The sequence below is a fragment of the Chaetodon auriga genome, chromosome 8 (assembly GCF_051107435.1).
Source record: "Chaetodon auriga isolate fChaAug3 chromosome 8, fChaAug3.hap1, whole genome shotgun sequence".
In the NCBI taxonomy this organism is placed as follows: Eukaryota; Metazoa; Chordata; class Actinopteri; order Chaetodontiformes; family Chaetodontidae; genus Chaetodon; species Chaetodon auriga.
In genome coordinates this window covers 21,713,607-21,733,982 of record NC_135081.1, presented here as the reverse complement: position 1 = coordinate 21,733,982, position 20,376 = coordinate 21,713,607, and the positions used below count along the sequence as shown (strand labels likewise).

The 20,376-nt window shown below is 41.5% G+C and overlaps 3 protein-coding genes and 1 pseudogene across 5 annotated transcripts; all 4 read left to right on the top strand.

Moving 5' to 3' along the window:
- The first annotated feature begins 156 nt into the window (after nt 1-156).
- Nucleotides 157-1,165, top strand: LOC143324206 (1-phosphatidylinositol phosphodiesterase-like). The gene is made up of 2 exons (XM_076736505.1): nt 157-209; nt 325-1,165. Exons 1-2 carry the CDS (start codon nt 157-159, stop codon nt 1,163-1,165), a joined length of 894 nt encoding a protein of 297 aa, XP_076592620.1.
- A 2,362-nt stretch (nt 1,166-3,527) lies between these two features.
- LOC143325005 (uncharacterized) lies at nt 3,528-6,709 on the top strand (annotated as a pseudogene). Its single transcript, XR_013077498.1, has 7 exons — nt 3,528-3,568; nt 4,327-4,521; nt 4,743-4,862; nt 5,027-5,083; nt 5,334-5,537; nt 5,972-6,094; nt 6,265-6,709. The product of XR_013077498.1 is annotated as an uncharacterized LOC143325005 (transcript).
- A 380-nt stretch (nt 6,710-7,089) lies between these two features.
- LOC143324776 (uncharacterized) lies at nt 7,090-13,461 on the top strand. 2 transcript variants are annotated; one of them, XR_013077481.1, is made up of 6 exons: nt 7,090-7,139; nt 8,876-9,060; nt 9,663-9,779; nt 10,429-10,485; nt 10,642-12,484; nt 12,627-12,708. XR_013077481.1 is itself a non-coding variant. In XM_076737499.1 (6 exons), exons 2-6 carry the CDS (start codon nt 8,884-8,886, stop codon nt 12,807-12,809), a joined length of 732 nt encoding a protein of 243 aa, XP_076593614.1. In that variant the 5' UTR covers nt 7,090-7,139; nt 8,876-8,883; the 3' UTR covers nt 12,810-13,461. The 2 variants fall into 2 exon arrangements, 1 of the variants encoding a protein (XP_076593614.1); XM_076737499.1 differs by having other exon boundaries at nt 10,642-10,839; nt 12,627-13,461.
- Nucleotides 13,462-14,298: 837 nt separating this feature from the next.
- Nucleotides 14,299-19,924, top strand: LOC143324781 (uncharacterized). The gene is made up of 7 exons (XM_076737503.1): nt 14,299-14,374; nt 15,407-15,601; nt 15,872-15,988; nt 17,390-17,446; nt 17,716-17,916; nt 18,959-19,081; nt 19,182-19,924. The coding sequence occupies exons 2-7, from the start codon at nt 15,425-15,427 to the stop codon at nt 19,245-19,247; spliced, it is 741 nt and encodes a 246-aa protein (XP_076593618.1). The 5' UTR covers nt 14,299-14,374; nt 15,407-15,424; the 3' UTR covers nt 19,248-19,924.
- The last annotated feature ends 452 nt before the right edge of the window (nt 19,925-20,376 follow it).

Genomic DNA, 20,376 nt, shown 5'->3' with positions numbered 1-20,376 from the left:
GTTGTTTATTAAAACCTTCCAAGTGTGTGCTTACCTTGGATAATTCATTAGTAATTTATCCATGCATGCCTTTTATTCAAAATGAATGATTTTGCTGTGATAAATGTTTAATTATTTTTACAAATTATTTGCTAGATTGCTCATCTTTCTGCAAGAATGAAGGTTGCTCACAAGTGTCTGCTTTTCCACTATGTTTTGCTGTCTGTCATGTAAGTATAATCTGAAAGATTTGCAAATAAAGTACATGCAGAGATACTTTTTAGATTGTAACTTTGTGGCATTGGAGTTATTGTAACGTCACAAAATCTTCTTTTAAATCATCAGCTTTTTGTGCCATGGCCAGTACTTCAATGACAAGGGAAACCTTGTGCTGCCGGAGTCCTACAATATTTCATGGATGGCAGAAATTCAGGATTTCCGCACCCTCTCTCTCGTCAGCATCCCTGGTACCCATGACAGCATGGCCCTGTACGGAGGTCCAGAGGCTCAATGCCAGGCTTTCTCCCTGATGGATCAGCTCAGGGCCGGCATTCGCTTCCTGGATCTCAAAGTGTTTGGGCTAGGTGGCACCCTCTATGTCATTCATGGGGTGGCATATGAGCACAGCACGCTGAAGGAGGTCCTAGACACTGTCCAGGCCTTCCTGTCAGAGTATAAGACCGAGGCTGTGCTCATTGAAGTGCGAGCAGATTCTTTCGAGAAGGTCATGGTCAATGAAATAGTTAAGAGTCTGATTGGCAATAACCAGCATTATTGGGTGACCTCCGGAATGCCAAATATGGGTCAGATCAGGGGCAAAATAGTGTTTTTGCAGAAGAATACGTTCACTCTTGGAATTCCTCTCATAGAACCAGATGGAACAGGTAGCCAGAAGGTCACCAACATTAAAGATAAGGACAACAGAATAATCAAACAGCTGACCCAAGCTGCTGAAGCTTGTGGAGGCGATAATGCTGTTTTGACCTACACCAGCGGCACCGGCTTTGGTTCTTTCTGGGGAATGTTCCTGACTCCCAAAAGAGTAGCTGAAAAGGTAAACCCGTGGCTCAATCAATACCTGAAGCAGTTTTACCCCAATCAGCCCAGACCATGCTTAGGTATCATTGCCATGGACTTCCCCGGCTTTGACCTCATTCAAGATGTTATCAATCTAAACCGCTGGTAGAGGTTCAGGAATGCTTTTCAGTGTGAACCATCGTGTGTTCAAGTGGTCGAAGGTTTGAATGTGATGGATCACGATGACGTCTTTCCTGTAGCTTTCTCATCACTCGTCACTGTTCACACTGTGTTACAGCTGAAATGTCTGGAAATCCACAATGTAATCTGAAAACTGGTACTCTCCCTGTCTTTCTCAGCTCTGTACTGTGTAAAATTGGACACAATGGCAGTAAAATGTTCTGACCATAAACATGAGCAGAATAAATGTCATTATATTGCTTCATCATTGATCTGAAGGTCGTGTCTCTCTTTGATTTTGCCTCTCTGTGACTTTGTGTGAAGCCTCATGCTGCCTTAATGTGTAAATACAGCATTGAAATAAGTACTCAGATCTTGGGTAGAAGTAGCAATACAACAATGTACAAAAAAAAAAAAAAAACCTCAATTACAAGTAAAATAACTGCATTCATTATCTAATTAAGTAAAAGCACAGAGGCATTATCAGCAAAATGTACTAAATGTGTCAAAAAAGTGCAACAAAAGTGCATCATTATATTATTGTATAATCATCAGTGTTGCATAAGAAGCGTTTTAATGTCGTAGCTGGTTGAGGTTGGGCTTATTTGAATTACTTACTGTAACATGATTGATGAACATGATGATTCTGAAGCTGAGCTGCTGGATGTTAATCATTCAGAGTCTGTCTGCAGAGACAGAAGCTAAACTGGCACATTTGTTTTATTTACTACGACATTAAGTTTCTCAATGACAGTAGTGGTGACTGTAAATTTCCCGGTGAGAAAGGACCAAGGCTTTAGTTTCTGCCAGTAGTCGGAAGAAAAGAACATTTCTTAACCAAGAGTCTTATCAGCTTCCCCTGAGTTTCACCTCTAAAGGACAAGATTGGGTCGTCTGGATGAGAGCCACTTGTTAAGAACTGAGATTTAACCAAACAGCCTTACCAGATAAAAAGCGGACGCAGGGCAAGATCCTAAATAAGAAGGAGGGGTGCGAGGAGCATTCAGAGACTTTATTTAAATACAAATAACGAAAAAATACGTTGTGTGTTGAAAATGTTGCTGAAGTGAAAATGTGCTTTTAAGTATCAAAGGTAAAAGCAGTAAATTCAGAGAAAATGGGCCAGCAAACTGTGATTCTTCCCTCTTTTTAGACAAAACATGTAATCAAGAAAATATTTGGGGGATTAATCAATAGTGAAAATAATGATCAGTTGCAGGCTTAATAATAACCAGATGTAACCAAATTGATATCTACGGACACTGTAATATGCATCTCTGTTATTTGGCACTCGAACGGATTTTCAACTGTCCACCAAACTGCAGCTCTGTATCCTTGACCTCTAACAATCGTGATCAATGCATTTCCTTCCTCATAAAATATTTACAGAGCTACATTTTTAAAAATGTGAAACCTGCATTGCTTACTAGCAGTCTTCTTCTTCTTTCCCTTTGTAGGCACGTTGCTGCATGTCTTGGCACATTACCGCCACCTGTAGGTCAGTACAATAGAGACAAACAAAATGGGCACTCGCTTATAGAAAAAAGCTTCATAGTGCCTTTATGTATGAAGCTACAGAGGGAGACAATTAGCTTAACTACTTCACTGTAGACGGCAGAAACAGCTGGCCCGGCTCTGTCTGAAGTTTAAAAAAATCAGCCTATGACCTCTAGAGTTTACTAAATAATAATGTTTCATGTGGTGTTACACACAAACCTTGTAAAAGTCTTTATGCTAAGCTAATCAATTAATAAAACATACAAAAGTCTAACAGTGTCCTGACTTCTTACAGGCACTGCTAGTTCTAGTAAAGGGGATTTAAAAGGGACAAAGCCAACGATGAAGCAAATCAATGAGGGATGTGCATTTCCCACATGTGAGCGTCCACTCCTTTGACCTGTAGTATTCCACTGAAGAAATCCGGGTGTGCACTCTTGCGTAAACTTGAATGTGACCGCATCCTTGTTTGTTTGAGTGAGTTGATTGTCATATAATAATGTAGCCTCTGTTGGGTACGAAGTCCAAGTGCTCTCATATTGACCTGAGGCAGCGACTACTTTCAGTAAAATGGGGTTGTGCTGATTTTTAGATTCATGACACGTGCACTTTTGGCTGCACCCCTGCACATCACTGCCAACTTTTCTTTGCTTTAGGCTGCAAGAGTAGCATTTGAATAAAAATCAGAGTAGTTATGGTTATTTATACTTCTTTGTGTTTATCTGAATGATCAGCAAAGGGTTAAGTTTCTTTATGGGGTAGGTTCTTCTGGGAACAGGCTGACAGGAGTTCTTCTTCTGCTTCTCCAAACAAGATCTGTGCAAACAAACATACAGTCAAAGAGATTTTGGAGTACAATCACTTTGTTTCTTCTTCTGCTCTAAGACACAAAAAGGTGAGTCTTTATTCGATCTCATCGGAGGATAGTGGAACGCATTGGCAGCTTCTCAGGAGAGAACAGGTGCGTCGGTGGGTTTAAGACAGATTACAGTATCAAATATATGTATACCGCCACCTGTGTTACTATATTACCACCTCATGCCACTTTTTCTGCCTGGTGCGTTTCTGTTTAGCCTTCACTGGACAAAATAATGGAAACACCTTTACCTACCAAAACCCATCATCAAGCCTGCCAAGTGTCTGCTGCACTTAATACTGCAGCTGTTCATGCATAAATTTGGGGGGTTTCACAGGAAACAGATTTAGAAAATAGTCACAGTCAAAATGCTGAATGAAAAGAGAGACAGACTTTCAGTTTCTACTTTGGGTCAAGCTGTAAAATGCTGGATTGTACAGTTCCTACAAATTTCTTCAGATCCTTCCTGACTGGTTATTACTGACGTCTTTTGACTGCCATGTTTACAATGAAACCACAGAACTCCTCTTGTTGACTGAACAGATCTTCATGTGCAGAATCAGTGGAGGGCGTCTAACTTCAACTACATAACATTTGACAGATATGATTCATTATTTTATGAACTGTAGTGGAAACTGTGTTGTGCACATCAGTTTTAGCCTCAGTAGCAGCTGGTTTTCAGATTGGAAATGATGATGATGATTTGATGTCAGTATTCAGTATTGAAGTGTAAAGAACCAGCCGCCATAACCTGATTCAGCTGATTTAAAGTTTATGCAGTGTCTTGTCTCTTTCAGTCTGCAGCAGAGGGCAGGATGTCTGTGGCTATGTCAAAGGCTGACGGGGTCACTGTGCTCACTTTGTCCGCTGACCCCCAAAGCGTTTGTCCTCCACTGTGTCAAATCTTTAAAGCCCTTTGTTACAGCCCTGTGTGCTGCTCCGTGTCCCAGCACCTGAGGAGGGTCCGGAAATCTTCTCAGGCAGACTTGGGGGTGAGAAACAACCTCATACTATATGTTTGAAGTTGCTCTGTGAAGTTTAGCCCATTTTAGTCTCAGCTCTGTACCTGTTGTGGAGCCTCAGGTGATGTTCTGTTTATATAGGAAAGCTACATAAGCGTCTGCACCACAGGGCTGCTCTGCACCTTTAACAGCGTCACCTGGTAGCTGCAGTGATACCGTACAGCTTGTTCACGATGTTTCCTCCTCTGCAGGCTCTGCATATTATGATCGGGCTGCTCAACATCGGCCTTGGAGCGATCCTCTACGCATGTTATGATGCCTCTTTGTGGGAAATGCATGATTCCAAGTTTTCGTTTTGGCTCGGAGCAATTGTAAGCAAGTGAATGCTGGATTTTTTTTAAATAATTTTTTATTCAAAACTCACATCTGGATACATCAAATTTTTCCCAAAGCTTGGAGTGAAGACAAATACAACTTTATTCTGGAATGTGGAAAAATGGACGTTGAAAGATTTTGTTTGTTGTCTTTTCTCTAGTTTATCTTATTTGGCATCGTGAGCATCTTGTCTGAGAAGTACCCCAGTCCATGTCTGGTGAGTAGTTCAGATTTCTAATATCCTCATGTCATCTTTCATTTAATTATCATCTTATTCTTGTTTCAGTTCAAGACAAATGAAATGGAGAATTTTGTACTTGGTACATGTAACGTCACATATCACATAACGTCTCAGTGTAAAAGGGCGAGATTGTCTGTGACTCTTTAATTCCATGAGTGCACTGTATGCTGTTCATTGCCTGCTGTGGGTTTGTGTTTGGTTGTGCTTAAACTGTCTTTTATTTTAGGTCATCCTCAATGTGATTCTGAATCTGGCAGGAGTTGCCTTTGCCATTGCAGCCATCGTAGTCTACAGCATTAATATAGCACAGATGAGGTGGAGGATGTGGTGGATGTGTCAACCTAATTATTACAGGCCACGATACACCACACCATCTCCTCGTAAGGACACTGTGATGGAGAAATGCTTGGAGGGCAAAGCAATGATTCTGGTAAATGTGGAAAATGTCATCTCAGTGTTCAAAATACAAGTTGTATTACTGATGAGTGGATAATAGAGGGCGTATTGATTATCTGACCCTTTACAGATCTACAGACTTATAACAGGTTTATTATGAGGAACCTCTCACAATCACCAGCATCACAGAGAATAAATGAAAAAAAAATCCAGTAATAAAATGATTAGTTGATGAATTACTTATCCATTGACCAAAAATACATCACCAGCTATTTTTATGGATTAATCGTTTAAATAATTTATCAAGCAATACGAAAAAGGTTGAGGTGGTTAACTGTCATAGCTGTTTGAGAAGACAGAGCCATGATGGTGTTACCTGATCTCATTTGCTTTCATTCATACTGATCTTCTTCATCACAGGTGTTTCAAGATCTTAAAGTAAACACACTCTTTTTGGTGTCCCACCAGATGCTTCTGCAGAGCATCAATGCTGTGCTGATCATCCTGTCGGTGCTGGAGCTCTGCATCGTGATCAGCTATGTCATCCTGGGGATCAAGGCTCTGAGAAGCAGTATGAAGAAGGAAGTCAAGGTAGAGTCTGCAAACCCATGTCTCACTGTTGAACCTGTTGTTAACTCAGGAAATGTTCACTGCCTCAGTTTTCCTCTTTTTAATGCCTCGTCGTGTTTCAGTCTTTATGTGTGAACGGAGCCATAAAATGATGAACCTCAGGTCATAATTTTATTATTTTTCTCTTTTAGAGCACTGATGACCCAGAACACTACACTGCTGGAGGAAGTCACCACGGACCCTAAAGCCTAAAGAAAGAAATCTCTGCTTTGTGGTATTATGATCCTGTGTGTGTACATCGTTGACTGTATTATAACATCAATGATTTCCACAAATGATCAGGCAGTCTCTGTCTAACTGCTAGTCTTTTCCTGCCTGGGTAGCTTAAAAATATTTGCACTTTTGATAGTTATCTGCACTAAATTGTATCTGCTGCAGTCTATTTCCTTCTCTGTTCACGTTTCTCTAAAATTGTTTCCATTTATCATGATTTTCTACCAAGTCATGTGCCTCACAATCAGTATGTTTGTGTGTAGAAGGGAAGGTCGTGCATGTGTGTGACGTTGATGGACTGATGGGGTCTTTGTTTGCTATTTTACAATATTTGACCTTTAAAAAATAAAGGCATCAAACTAATTGACTGTTACATATTTGATTGTTTGTGTTCCGGTCATGTGTTTAATTAACTAGTTGTAAAATAAGTCAGTTGCTTGGCCAGTGCAGGGAAGTCCTGGAAACTGCATTTAGATAATAATAAAACTGACAGAAAACACGATTGAACAGTTAAATGAACAAAATGGGGTTGTGCTGGGGAAATTTGCACTCATGATCTCTAAACTTTTGGCCACAGCCCCTGCATATCATTACCTTATCGAAGTAGAGTGTTCACAGTGATCTTTTTATCTGAATGATCAGCAAAGGGTTAAGTTTCTTCATGGCTTCCATATCAGGGGAGGTACATCTGGGAAGCTCCTCTCTTCCACTTTCAAGCAATAACTGCGCAACAGTCACTCAGTCAAACATATCAGGTGGAGCACAGCACGCCACACAACAGCAGACACAAAACGTAAGTCTTCATTCTATGTTTTAATTCAGTTTTGTAAAGAAACTTAATCAAGCTGGAAGCAATATTACTCCAATATTATGGAGCTTACACATGTATTGTAATAATACAGCTTACGGGTGATGGTAAGCAATTGAAATATTTGACAAAAATGCTATTAGCCCCATTTTAGAGTTAATTTTAAGGTTTTTTTTTTCTTTGTCAAACAGGATAAAAATTAATTTCAGCACTCAGTTTATGCAATATAGCTTCCGTCCACCGGTGGCAGCACTGAGCACAATGCTGCTGAGTGAGCAGCACTCCGCCCAGTCCGTGAGGAAGAAAGACCGTTAGCTTGGAGTTTGATGCGTTTGGGTATGAAAATGTATCTCCAGTCAGTCGGAATAAGTCGTGTTTCTTCTACCTCACACTGGCTTTTTCCCCCGTGGTACCTTGCGGAGAACAACCTCATATAACCGTCTTCAATGTTGTTATAATTAGGCTCCATTTTAGTCACTGTGATTATTTCGTTTTTCTTTGTATTCATGCATTTTTCTGTCCTCATGTGAACCTGCAAATCATCTGACTATGACCTCACGTGAACCTGCTAATCATACTCCTTAGCTTGAACACTGTTGCATTCTCCTCGATAAGACGGACACCAGATGTTCCCACAGAATCCTCTCCTATCTGTCAAGGTTAAGTCTGTCCCGTTAGACACACGCCTTGAAACCAACACACACACACACACACACACACACACACACACACACACACACACACACACACACACACACACACACACACACACACACACATCTTTTGTATTATATTTCAGTTAGTTCACGTGAACTTTGGTTGGCCTGTTCACGTCAGAGATAACTGGCCAATGAGAGATCGCATGTAAGTCCAACCTCTGTAACGGGGCAAGTCCCAGCCCATGAAGATATGTATGCATCCGCAGGTCTGGGTAGTGGGTCGCCCTAATCGAGGTTCTGTGAGAGCTCTGTCACTTCGAGCGGTTGTTTTTTTACGCAGGTGCGACGCTAACGTTACGATTTGTTAGAGGTTGACAGATTTAGGCGCTGTGTGTCACGTTATGTTTTTTCAAAAGTGACGTGAAACAGTTTAAAACCTGATCAGCTGGACCTCAGTGCTTGTTGGCAAGAGAGAGAAAGTCAAAGCTGGGTAAGAGCATCTTCTCAAAAGGGTGGATCGGACTTCAATGTCCAAAGTCCTGGATGAAGCTTAAAATGTTCACTTAATGTTAAAACTATTTTATGGAGCCGTTGAATCAGTTGTTATGCTCACATTTCTCCTGATGACTAAACTCATCTTCATGTGCAGAATCACGCGTTTAACTTCACTCATGTAACACAAAAAAGTCCACACATGCATCGTCATGAAATAGAATAGGGCTGCCAGCCTTACAAAAATCACCATTTAATATAGTAAATAATTGATAATAATAATAATAATAATAATAACAATAATAGAAATTGAAAGTGACAGGACAACATGTGATTTAGTATTTTGATATCTGACTTGGTTACGCTATGTATGATTCAGTTTTGTTTTGTTTTGTTTTTTTTGTAGTGGAAACTGTGTTGTGCACATCAGTTTTAGCCTCAGCTGCAGCTGGTTTTCAGATTGGAAATGATGATGATGATGATTTAATGTCAAGATTCAGTATTGAAGTGTAAAGAAACAGCAGCCATAACCTGATTCAGCTGATTTAAAGTTCATGTACTGTCTCGCAGCAGACAGGATGTCTGTGACCATGGCCAGGACTGACGGGGTCACTGTGCTCACCTTGACCTCTGACCCCCAGAGTACTTGTCCTCCACTGTGTCAAATCCTCAAAGGCCTTTGCTACAGCCCTGTGTGCTGCTCCGTGTCCCAGCACCTGAGGAGCGTCCAGAAAAGTTCTCAGTCAATCCTGGGGGTGAGAAACAACCTCATACTTTATGTTTGAAGTTGCTCTGTGAACTTTTGCCCGTGTCACTGTCAGAGTTTTTCCATTTCACCGTGTCATTTCTGTCCTCGTCTTCAGATCATGTTGCGTTCATCTATTAGGGCTGCTGCTTATTTTCATTGTCAATTTATCTGTTGATTATTTTCTCAAATAATAGATCATTTTAGTCTATAAAATGTTAGAAAATGATAAAGAAAACATCGATTAATTTTTCCCAAAGCCCAATGTGATGTCCTCAGATGCCTTGTGACCAAAGATATTCAGTTGAGTGCCATTAAACGGAGAAGAAACCAGAAAATATTGACAGTTAAGAACCTGGAATCAGAGAATTTTGACTCTTTGCCTTAAAAAAACTACTTGCAGAGCACCTTTATTAATGGGGAGATGCATTTATAGTTTCAGCTGCAAGAGGGCTGCTGCATGTAATGTACTTGATGTTTTCCTCATTAATGATTTAGCCCTGAGAAGCACTTTGTTCTGCACCACAGGGTTGCCCTCCAAATCAGAGTCACCTGGTAGCTGCAGTGACTGTACAGCTGTTCGTCGTTCATGCTGTGCTTCCTCCTCCGCAGGTTCTGCATATTATGGTCGGGTTCCTCAACGTCAGCCTTGGAGCGATCCTCTGCAGCAGTGGTTTTGGCTCTTGGTGGCAACTGAACCTCTTGTTTCCTTTGTGGTACGGAGGAATGGTAAGAAAACTAATGCAGTATTTCTCTTTCTTTTTTTCATTCTTCTTTTTCCTTACAAAATCTACATCTGTTTGCTCCCAAGTCTGGCTGTGGGCCATCAGAGTGCTTGGTGTAGGACCTTTCAAACATGGTGTCCAAGGTGCTCAGTTCATCAACTCGTCCAGTGGATGGGGTGATAGCACAGCTTTTCTTATTCCAATGAGCGTTTTCCAGACAGCTGCAGGGTTGTTGGTGCTTGATCACACTCCAGTCCTGCTCATATGTGAGTATACAGTGTCAGCAAATGTGTTGTTGTTGTCAGTCAGTGCGCCCCTTGCGGTCTTGAAGCAAAGTCAGTTGCCTCAGGAGTCCATCGCTTTCCTGTAATCTTTTTACAGCGGAGTAAAAGTGTTCCAGTGTGCTCCCTTTGCGTGTGGCCCAAGGAAACAGTTCCTTGTAGCACAGCCGTTTGTGTGAGAGTTGAAATTTTCCATAACAGGAATGACTGAGTTTAGCCGAGTTTTCCACAGAGGAAATCAGCCAGCAAGCGCTGTGCTTCTGCAGAGGGCGCTTGGCAGGGGAATGTAAAGACCAGCGAGGATGGTGGACGAGATTCCTCTCATATGGTAATGTGGAAGTTTAAAGATTTTGTTCGTTCTCTTCCCTCTAGCTTATCGTTTTTGGCATCACGAGCATCTTGTCTGAGAAGTACCCCAGTCAATGTCTGGTGAGTAGTTCAGATTTATAACATCCCCATGTCGTCTTTCATTTTTTTTATCATCTTATTGTTTTATTGCAAGTCAAATTTTGCACGCTGTATGCTGGTTATTGCCTGCTGTGGGTTTGTGTTGGTTGCACTTAATCTGTCGTGTCTTTATTTTAGGTCATCCTCAATGTGTTTCTGAATGTGGCAGGAGTTGGTTTTGCCATCGCAGCCATCGTACTCTACTGCATTGATACAACACAAACAAGGTATTTGTGGATGTGTCAACGTGCTTATCACAGTTCAGAATACAACGCGGCATCCTCTGACTATTACATCATGGAGAGGCAGTGCTTGGAGGCCAGAGGAGTGGTTCTGGTAAGAGTCATCAGCCGTCAGATCAGGTGTAGCGTGATGGTGCTACCTGATTTGATTTACTTTCTTTTCCTTGTTCATTTGAGACAGTGGGACACATTGGTGTCACTGAGTCATGTGGGTGGTATTTTTATTTGTTCGGTACTCTTTGCTGTGAGTAAATAACCGGTCAGATGTCCTGATCACTTAATGCTGTTTAGCTTTTCTCTTAGTTTTGTTTCATTTTGTTTGTAACCCCGATTCCGTAAAAGGTGAGATGCTGTGTAAGACAAAAAAAAAAAAACAGATCTTGTGAACACATGATTGGATGAAGGATGTTACTACATGAGCTCAGGAACACGTCGTAAAACTTGTTTGTTAAACAGAGCTTATTTGTAAATGACTGGATTCCGGTTTTATTTATCTTTTACTCAGAGTCCCAGCTTTATGGAATCGGGGTTGTATTACCCTTTGAGAGATTCCCTTTGTGCCTGTGGCAGCTGTCATTGCAAAAGACTTAACAGTTAAAGACAGAAATTCAACAGCAGAGTGCTCCACAACAACGACATCACCAACAATCAAGCACAACAACATCACAAGAGCTGCGCTGAAGGCTCGAAGGATCTGTGGGCATGAGAAGTCAGTAAAGTACCTCCGCCCTGATGGAGGCGCATTAACACTGTTATTAAGTTTGCAGAGAGCAGGAAGTTAAAACTCTCTCCGCAGATGATCAATAGAAGGAGAATCAATAATATGTCTGTCTGTTCCAAATGTTTGAAGTCATCCTCTCCTTTTCACCCCCATTACGCAAAAGACAGTATTCCAACCAAGCTGTTGTCATGACTGATGAAACTCATATTCCTGTTTACAAGCAGCTGTGCGTAACACAGCCTCACTCTTTCTTCTTTCAACCTCCTCCTTGAAAAAGGATTGTTTCTGCACATATCAGAAAACCTGTTGAAGTGTTTCATAGTGTTTAAAAGTAGGTGTGTTTCTCCTCCCGACTTGAAGTGGATGCTTTTCTTTTGTGCCTGCTTCTCCACGTCAGGCTTGCAAACTGTGGGCGAAGCAATGCGCAGAGCTGACCGTAAACAGGCAAGAGGCTGCGTGTCTCAAACACCCACTGAGACGTTTATTCTGAATGTGCCACACGTGTCCAAAGAATGCTCCTAAAACCTGGATAATATCAGCATATCCTGCATGTCTAAGGCTCCTCTCAGAATAAGGCCTAAATCGGAAAATCCAACCAGAATATGATGTTTACGTGACCCTTATGGAATTGGGAATATTGTCATATTCAGAATAATAGTGGAATATTAGTGTGCATGTAAGCATCGTCAGTGTAATCCAACAGCACTCCACCCATCTCATGCTTCAACAGTTCTCGTCTTGCAGTAGCAACCTCTCTGTTAAACCATGTGATCTTATAAGATTAATTACAGAAGAAAAGTTCCAAAGTTTGTTCTGCACCTCATTGAGAAAACAATCTAACACTGTTCTTTCAACACTCCTCATTACAACACACGTCAAGGACACTGTGCGGTAATAATTTAAGACCAGTGGTTTGGATATTTTCGAAACAGGCATTATAAATGGAGATTTCCCGGCTGCACACCCACTTCCCAAAGGCTGACGCCCAGAAATGTCATGGCACGATAAGGCAGTACAGGTAGAGTGCAGGGTCTCTGCTCACCCTTCTCGTGAGTCAGAAGTGATGAATGAGAGGGATTTTTTTATGTGTGAGTCACTACATTGTTCTTCATTCTGCCTTCAGAATCTTAAAATAAAAACTTTTTTTTGTGTCCCACCAGACGTTTATGAGCGGCGTCAGTGCTGTGCTGACTGTTCTGTCGGGCCTGGAGCTCTGCGTCCTCATCAGCTGCATCATCCTGGGGGTCAAAGCTCTGCGGAGCAGTAGGAGAGAAGACATGCTAGAGTCTGCACGCTCATTTCTGACTGTACGACCTGTCGTTTACTCAGGAAAGGTTCAATGAACACAAATACTCCAGCTACTAGTTTGAGTCCTGAAGTGCATTGATGTTGTGAAGTTTAAGATGTGTCTGAATTGGGAAGAGAAAAGTATGGCCTACAGTCATTCCTGCTGGAAACAGTACAGTTCATGAGTGTATGAAAGGTGTGAATGAGGCTATTCTCAAAAGTTTGACTGTGTCTGCACCTTTTTATGGGCTTTACTGAAATTATTATTCTCTTTAAAGGACTGAGGGCCGAGAACAATACAAAAAAAAAGCTGCTGGAGGAACTCACCACTAATCCTACAGCCTAAAGGAAAGTCTCTCCTTTGTGGTACTATAATCCTGTATGACTGCATGATTTACACAACTTATCAGGTACAGTCTCCGCCAAACTTCTGCTCATTTCCTGCGAGGGTAGCTTAAAAGTATTTACACTTACATTTTAGAGTGTTTTTGATCATTGTCTGCTGCTGTTATATCTGCTGCTGTCCATTTTATTTTCTATTGATGTTAATAACGTGCCTTACAATCAGTATGTCTGTAGATAAAAGGGAAGTTAATGCACATGTGTGACACCGATGGACTGACTATTTGCTGTTTTACAATATTGAGCCTTTAAAAAATAAAGACGTCAAACCAACTGAGGGTTTACTATTTGATTGTTTGTCTTCCTGCGATCTGTTGTAAGGAAGTCCTTATTGGCTGGGCTCTGGTCTCTACACTGTCATCAGTTAACAGGTCGTATTCATTTATTTTCTTGTGTTGTGTGTTTTTAATGTGCAATGAACAAATTAAATCCATCATAATACTTCAAATGTTTTGTACAGTGTCATGCTATGTCTTTATGTATTTAGCAACAAAATATAAATGAATTCAATACAATTAAATGAATTAAGTGTTTATCCACTTGGACTTATTCCTGGAAACTGCATTTAGATAATCAGGCAGTGAGATAAAATGGAGACGTACAGGTGCAGTGAAAGGTTTGGACACACCGCTGGGTTGAAGATTTGTGTGTGAAGCGTCCATGTTTTACAGTTTGTAGCTTCTTTGAAGCGACATCCATATCTGAAGCTTTGTTGTCACCACAAGCTGATACAATCTCCCGAGCTTATATTCTACTTCTACAGTGATTAAACTAATAAAAATGAAAAATAAAAAGACAAACCATTGACTGAGAAGGTGTGTGCAAACTTTTGGCTGGTGCTGCAATTCAACAGCTGAATGTGATAAGTGAAATCAAAAAGGTGATTGTCGCGTTGTCGTCGTGCGTGAAGAATGGACTCATGACCTTTCAATTTCCAGCCGTCGCTCTGCATGTTGTCGCCACCTTTTCTCTGTTTTCGGTGGTAAGAATAGCACTTCAGAGCATCATCAAGGCAGGGTGTTCAAAATTAAGGCTTAGCTGAATGATCATCAAAGGGTTAAGTTGCTATCAGGCCACAAAATTTAGGGAGGTACTTCTAGGAACAGGGTGGCAGCAGTTCCCCTCCAAACAACTGAGCAACAAACATCCAGGCAGACGGAGCTCGTCGGGTGGAGTACGATCATCGAGGTTTTGCTTCTACTCTAATACACACAAAAAGGTAAGTCTTTATTTTATGTTTGAATCCTAGAATACCTTTTTTTTTTTTTTTAAGCCTAATTACATTTTAGCCAGGTTTTAATGTGCATGTCCTTACTGCTATGAACTCAATGAAGGATGGATGAACTTCCCAGGAGCGGAAAGGGTGTGTCCGGTGGTCATTTCTGTTAAAATCTGGACAAACCATGTAAAGTCCAAGATGATACAGAACTTTTCGTTCACTGACTGCAGGGCTGCTCAGATACACTGTGCTCAGGTTCTTTATTGTCATTTACGTCTGACATTAGACCTTAGAAAGCTCCCTGCAGGACCATCAGACCTTAAATGGTCTGTTTCCACAGGCAGCACGCCTCCTGCTGACTAAACTGATCTTTGAGTGCAGAATTTGTGCAATGCCCCTTTAACCTCAATCACAGGACAGAGTGGAATCTGTGCTGTGCACATCTGTTTAACAGGCCTTAGTTGCAACAGTTGAGCGCCTGTCCCGCCATGCAGTTAGTGGTTTACAAACACCACTCTCAGACTCACCACCAAATGGCTGCTTCACACCGTCATGGCTGTGCAGCTGCAAAGTGGAGAGAAATGATGTGAAACTGTTTGTTGGTGGGAATCTGAGACAAACCAGTGTTGCGAAAGAAGGAAGGAAGGAAATGCGGGCCACTGAGTTTAAGGTTAGTTGAAGGTCTTTTAAGCTGAAAGCAGAGACAGGGTTTGTGGACAGGCAAGCCAGGCAGTTGCCCCAGCCACTTATTTACAACAACGATTACTGATAGGCCTGAGCTTTCAGGGACCCTTTGTTGGCCCCTGGACCTCACTTTGAGAACCACTAATCTATTTTTTCAGTATTCATCTCAAATGTCCCAGAAATTGTGAATTTATGTGTGCAAAAACCAAATTTTTGCAATGTGCATGGGTGGGGTGGGGGCCCCAGGCATTTCATTCTTGGAGCCCCAAGAGACCCTAGCAACACCACTGGGTGAAAGAAACCTGATTCAGCTGATTTAAAGTTTATGTACTGTCTTGTCTCTTTCAGTCTACAGCAGCAGGCAGGATGTCTGTGACCAGGACAATGGTTGATGGGCTCAATGTGTTCACAGTGACCTCTGACCCCCATAGCCTTTGTCCTCCACTGTGTCAAATCATCAAAGGCCTTTGCCAAACCCCTGCATGCTGCACTGTGTCTCAGGCCCTGAAGAAGGTCCAGAAAGCATCTCTGTCTCTACTGGGGGTGAGATATATTTGAAGCTGCTCTGTGAACTTCAGCTTTAAAGTCTTTCTGTGTGTTTTTGTCATAAAAGTTTCTGTATTACACAGTCAGGGCTCTGTACCTGCCTCGAGGTAATGATCAGTTTATATGTAGGTAAGCTGCATTTAGAAAACACCAACAGTTGGTTCTGCAGCACATGGCTCCTCTCTCATTAACTTCAACTGTCACCTGGTAACTGTAGTGATGCTGTACAGCTGTCTGTTGTTCATGTTCATGTTTCCTCCTCTACAGGCTCTGCATTTTGTCGTTGGGTTGCTCACCATCGGCCTCACATGCATCGTCTGTAGCGGCGGTGCCACTTGGGACGGAATGGGGCACACCTTGTTTCCCTTTTGGATCGCAACAGTGGTGAGGAAGCTTGTTTTAATGTTGACCAAGTGCCAAACTCTGCAGTTCTTCAAATAGCCACTTGAGGCTGGCTCCAAAAGCGAATCAATCCCCATAGACCCCCATATTAAAATGTCCTACTTTACAGCAGAAATGAACATGTTTACAGCCTGGTACAAAAAAAGTTTTGGTCTCTACAGCTAATTTCGCTGTTCATAACAATTGTGCAGGGGGTGACTCTTCAGAAAACATTTCAATTATAGCTTAAAGTCATGCATAATTATGGGCATGGCTGCTTTGAGTGACTGCTAATCGGTAGGTTTCAGCAACCAGGCTTCATTCGACCTCAGCTTCACCCACTCTCCACCTCTTTGCTCATTTTTGGATTAGCCGGGAGTTTAGTCAGGTGCTGCTAAGATTGCGAGAGCTGGAGCCGCTGACACTAAGCTTCACAGCTGCTCTTCAGACACCTGTGGCTGACGTCACAGAGACCACATCGGTGTTTTATACAGTGTGAGGACCAGACACAGTCTGAGCTCACTTTGAAGTGTGGCTGCACGGTTTATCATTTCAGCATCGATGTTCATTTTCCAGGACTAATCTACAAGAAAGTTCTACCTGATGTTACATAATTAATTTCATTTCGGCAGATTTAAGGGCTCTTGGATGCACAGAGTTTGCTCAGTTTGCATTTTCTTCTGGTGACAGGCGGCACTTCATCACTTTATCAAACAACCAAAGCTGATCCCACGAGTCACCACTAGTGTTTTGTTTTTCTAGCTCCCATGAAAGATATTGGAGACTGTCATACAGTAAATTGCTGTGTTGCACATAGACTTTTCTGTTGCATGTGGAGAATGTGACTGGTTGCACACTCAGCTACTCCCTATTTAAGATGGCCTCTCATTGTCTCAACCCATTTGCCTGATGAGGCTCTAGCTGTATATATGACTCTGAACAGACATGGATGATGAACTGCAACCTGATTGGTTGATGGAGGCATACAACTGTGAGGTGGTAATTCTAGTTATTTATGTTTTACACAGTGTCCCGACTTGGTCGTATAATGAAGCAATTCTAGCTAAGAAGCTTGGCGAGCACCTTTTCAGCCATAACGTGGCTGTCCAGCACACAGACAAGCTAAATGACTGACTCCTTAGCTGCCAGCTCAGTGTCACCAGCAACCAAGGGACCTTTTCAGTTTCATCTTTGACTCTGGACTCAGGTGTCACATCTTGTTTTCATCCACCTGCTGACATTAAGAAGTATGCAGCCGGGACATTCACAAGTGTGAGTGTGTGATGAGGGTCACCTAGTTTCCCTCTTGATACTCAGAATACAATGATGCTTCATATGAGAAATTACATGTATGGTGTTTGATGTTTGTGTTGAAGAGGATTTTGTTTGTTGTCTTTTCTCCAGTTTATGTTACTTGGTCTCCTGAGCATCTTGTCTGAGAAGTGCCCCACTCCATGTCTGGTGAGTAGTTCAGCTCTAAACATCCTCATGTCGTCTTATTCTCACTTTAGTTCAAGACAAATAAAATTGAGAATTTTGCACTTGGTACATGTAACGTCGCGCATCCCTCAGCATTATACACACCCACGTTGTCTCACAGTATGTATTTCCATTGGAGAGGGTAGAATATAGATTCAGTGTCTTGCTCCAAGGGTGAGATCGTCTGTGACTTTTTATTATTACCTGTTGTTGGTTTGTCTTTACTTTAACGGACAAATCTTGTATTTTAGGTCCTCGCCAATTTGATTCTGAATGTTATAGGACTTCCTTTGGCCATTATAGCCATCGTACTCTACTGCATCAGTATGGGAAAGATACGGCTGTGGTGGATGTGCCATCTACATGACTATCCAGAATACAATACGCCAGCTCCATCTACTGATCAGCAGATCTTGATGCGGAAATGTTTGCAGGGCGAAGACCTGGTACTGGTAAGTGTGGAAAATGTCAGCTCAGCACTCAAAATACAGCTTGTTCAACCGGTGAGTGGAAAATATTATTTTACAGATACTGTCTTGAAAGTTACCATCCATGTTGACTATGAAGAACATCTCAACACAAGTTTACAACAGGCTTCATGGAGAGTATAGTCATAAATAAGAAAAGTTAAAGGATCAGTGTGGGAACCGGCGGTGCAAAACTTGTGAAAAATGCAAATGGTCAGTGATTGATTTGTCCGTTCTGGGCTACTGTAGAAACACAGCATGGACCCAAATATTCTGTACATATAAAGAACTCATGTATTTCATGTCTTCCATATTCAGCCAGTAGATCCCCCTAAATCTTACACACTGGTCCTTTAAATAATTGTTTTTATTTATCAAAAAAAAAAAGTATTGGGCAAAAATTCCAAATGTGAGCTGGTTTTAGCCTCTGAAATGTGAGAATTTGCAGCTTTTCTCCAATTTGTATGATTGTAAACTGAGTATTTTGGGGGGTTTGACTGGTTGGACAAAACAAGCAGTATGAAGATGTCACCTTGATCTCAGGGAAGTTGTGATTGGCTGTTCTTGTTGTCATAATTATGAGATCCTGATCTTGTAATTAGATGAGGTTGGTTATCAATCATCACTGTTTGAGACGGCAGATGCATGATGGCACTACCTGATCTAATTAGCTGTCATTTGCTCCTTAGTTGGAAACAGTGGGAGATATTCAAATTATTATTAGTACAGTATTCTGTGCCTTGAGTAAATAACCAATCAGATGTCCCGAGGACTTCATGCAGCCATGTTGAGTGACATGAAATAAAGCAGTACTATCCTGCACATAATTCTCATAATTAATCTCATAATTATGAGATCTTTTCTTGTAAGTATGAGATAGTAAGTCATGATTATGAGCTACAGAAGCCATAATTACCAGATAATGTCTCTTCTTTTTTCCTTCGGTGAATGAATGTGCTTCTGTAATAATTATTTGCAGTCTGAAATAAATGTTAGTAAGATTTTTTTTTTTTTTTTTTCCCACCAGACATTTATGCTTGGCATGCATGCTTTGCTGATTATCCTCACTGTCCTGGAGCTCTGCGTCATCGTCAGCTGTATCGTGTTGGGGGTCAAGGGCCTGAGGAGCCGTGACACCAGTGAAAACGTGGTAGAGTCTGCGAGCTCATATCTTACTGCAGAACCTGTCGTTTACCTGGGTGTGTCTGCACCTTTTGATGTGCTTTACTGATATTATTTTTCTCTTTTAGAACACTGAAGGCCCAGAACCCCGCAGAACACTGCTGGAGGAAGCCAACACTTACCCCCCAGCCTAAAGGAAAATCTCTGCTTTGTGTAATCCTGTGCATGTATACCGTTGACTGTACGTATTGTAACGTTAATGATTTACACAAATTATCAGGTGCAGTCTCTGTCAAACTTCTGGTCTTTTCCTACAAGCGTTGCTAAAAAATGTTTGCACTTATATTTTTGATAATCATCTGCACTGCTGTCCATTTCATTCTCTGTTGATTGTATATTTTTATAAAGGGATTTTATACGGGATTTCGTGTGTGTGTGTGTGTGTGTGTGTGTGTGTGTGTGTGTGTGTGTGTGTTGTGGAGACTCGCCACCCTTATGGGGACAAAACGGAAGCCCCCATAACGTAAATCATTACATTTTACAATGAAAACTTGAGTTAAGGTTAGGTTTAGGTTGTGGTAAGGCTCAGTCTCCAGGAAATGAATGTAAGTCTATGTAATGTCCCCAAAAGTTACAGAAACACATCTGTGTGTGAATGTGTGTGTGTGTATAAACTGTGTAAGTTCTTATCGAGTAACGGGACACATTTACCTACAACCCTGTTTCCAAAAAATTTTACTATGTAAAACGTAAATAAAAAGTTTTACAAAGTGTTCCTGAGTCCGTGGAGTGATATCCTTCATTCAATCATGTGTTCACAAAGTGGTGAACCTCGCTCCATCGTCACCTGTGAACAACTGAGCCTTTCCAGGATGCCCCTTTCTTACCCAATCATGATTCTATCACCTGTTACCAATGAGCCTGTTTACCTGTGGAATGTCCCAAACAGATGTTTTTGGAGCGTTCCACATCTTTCCCAGTCTTTAGTTGCTCCTGTCCATATTAGTTTAAAAAGTGTTGTTGCATCAGATTCAGATTATCGGTTGTTTTTTTGTTTTTAAAAGTGGAACAATAGTCATTGCAGCAGCAAACTCAAAGTCACAGAACACAGCGTGTTTGGACAGCCCTCTCCTCCACCCACATGGCAACCTGATCCCGTCCCTCCCTTCCTGCAGTTGCTCTACATTTCATGGTGCATGGATTCATAGATTTACAACAACACAGCAAAGTGCGCTGACATACTGTACATTATGATGTCACACATGTACAAATTCAAGCCAGCAGCTGTTGAACATCACACTCCTTTCTCTCTCTAAATCCGAT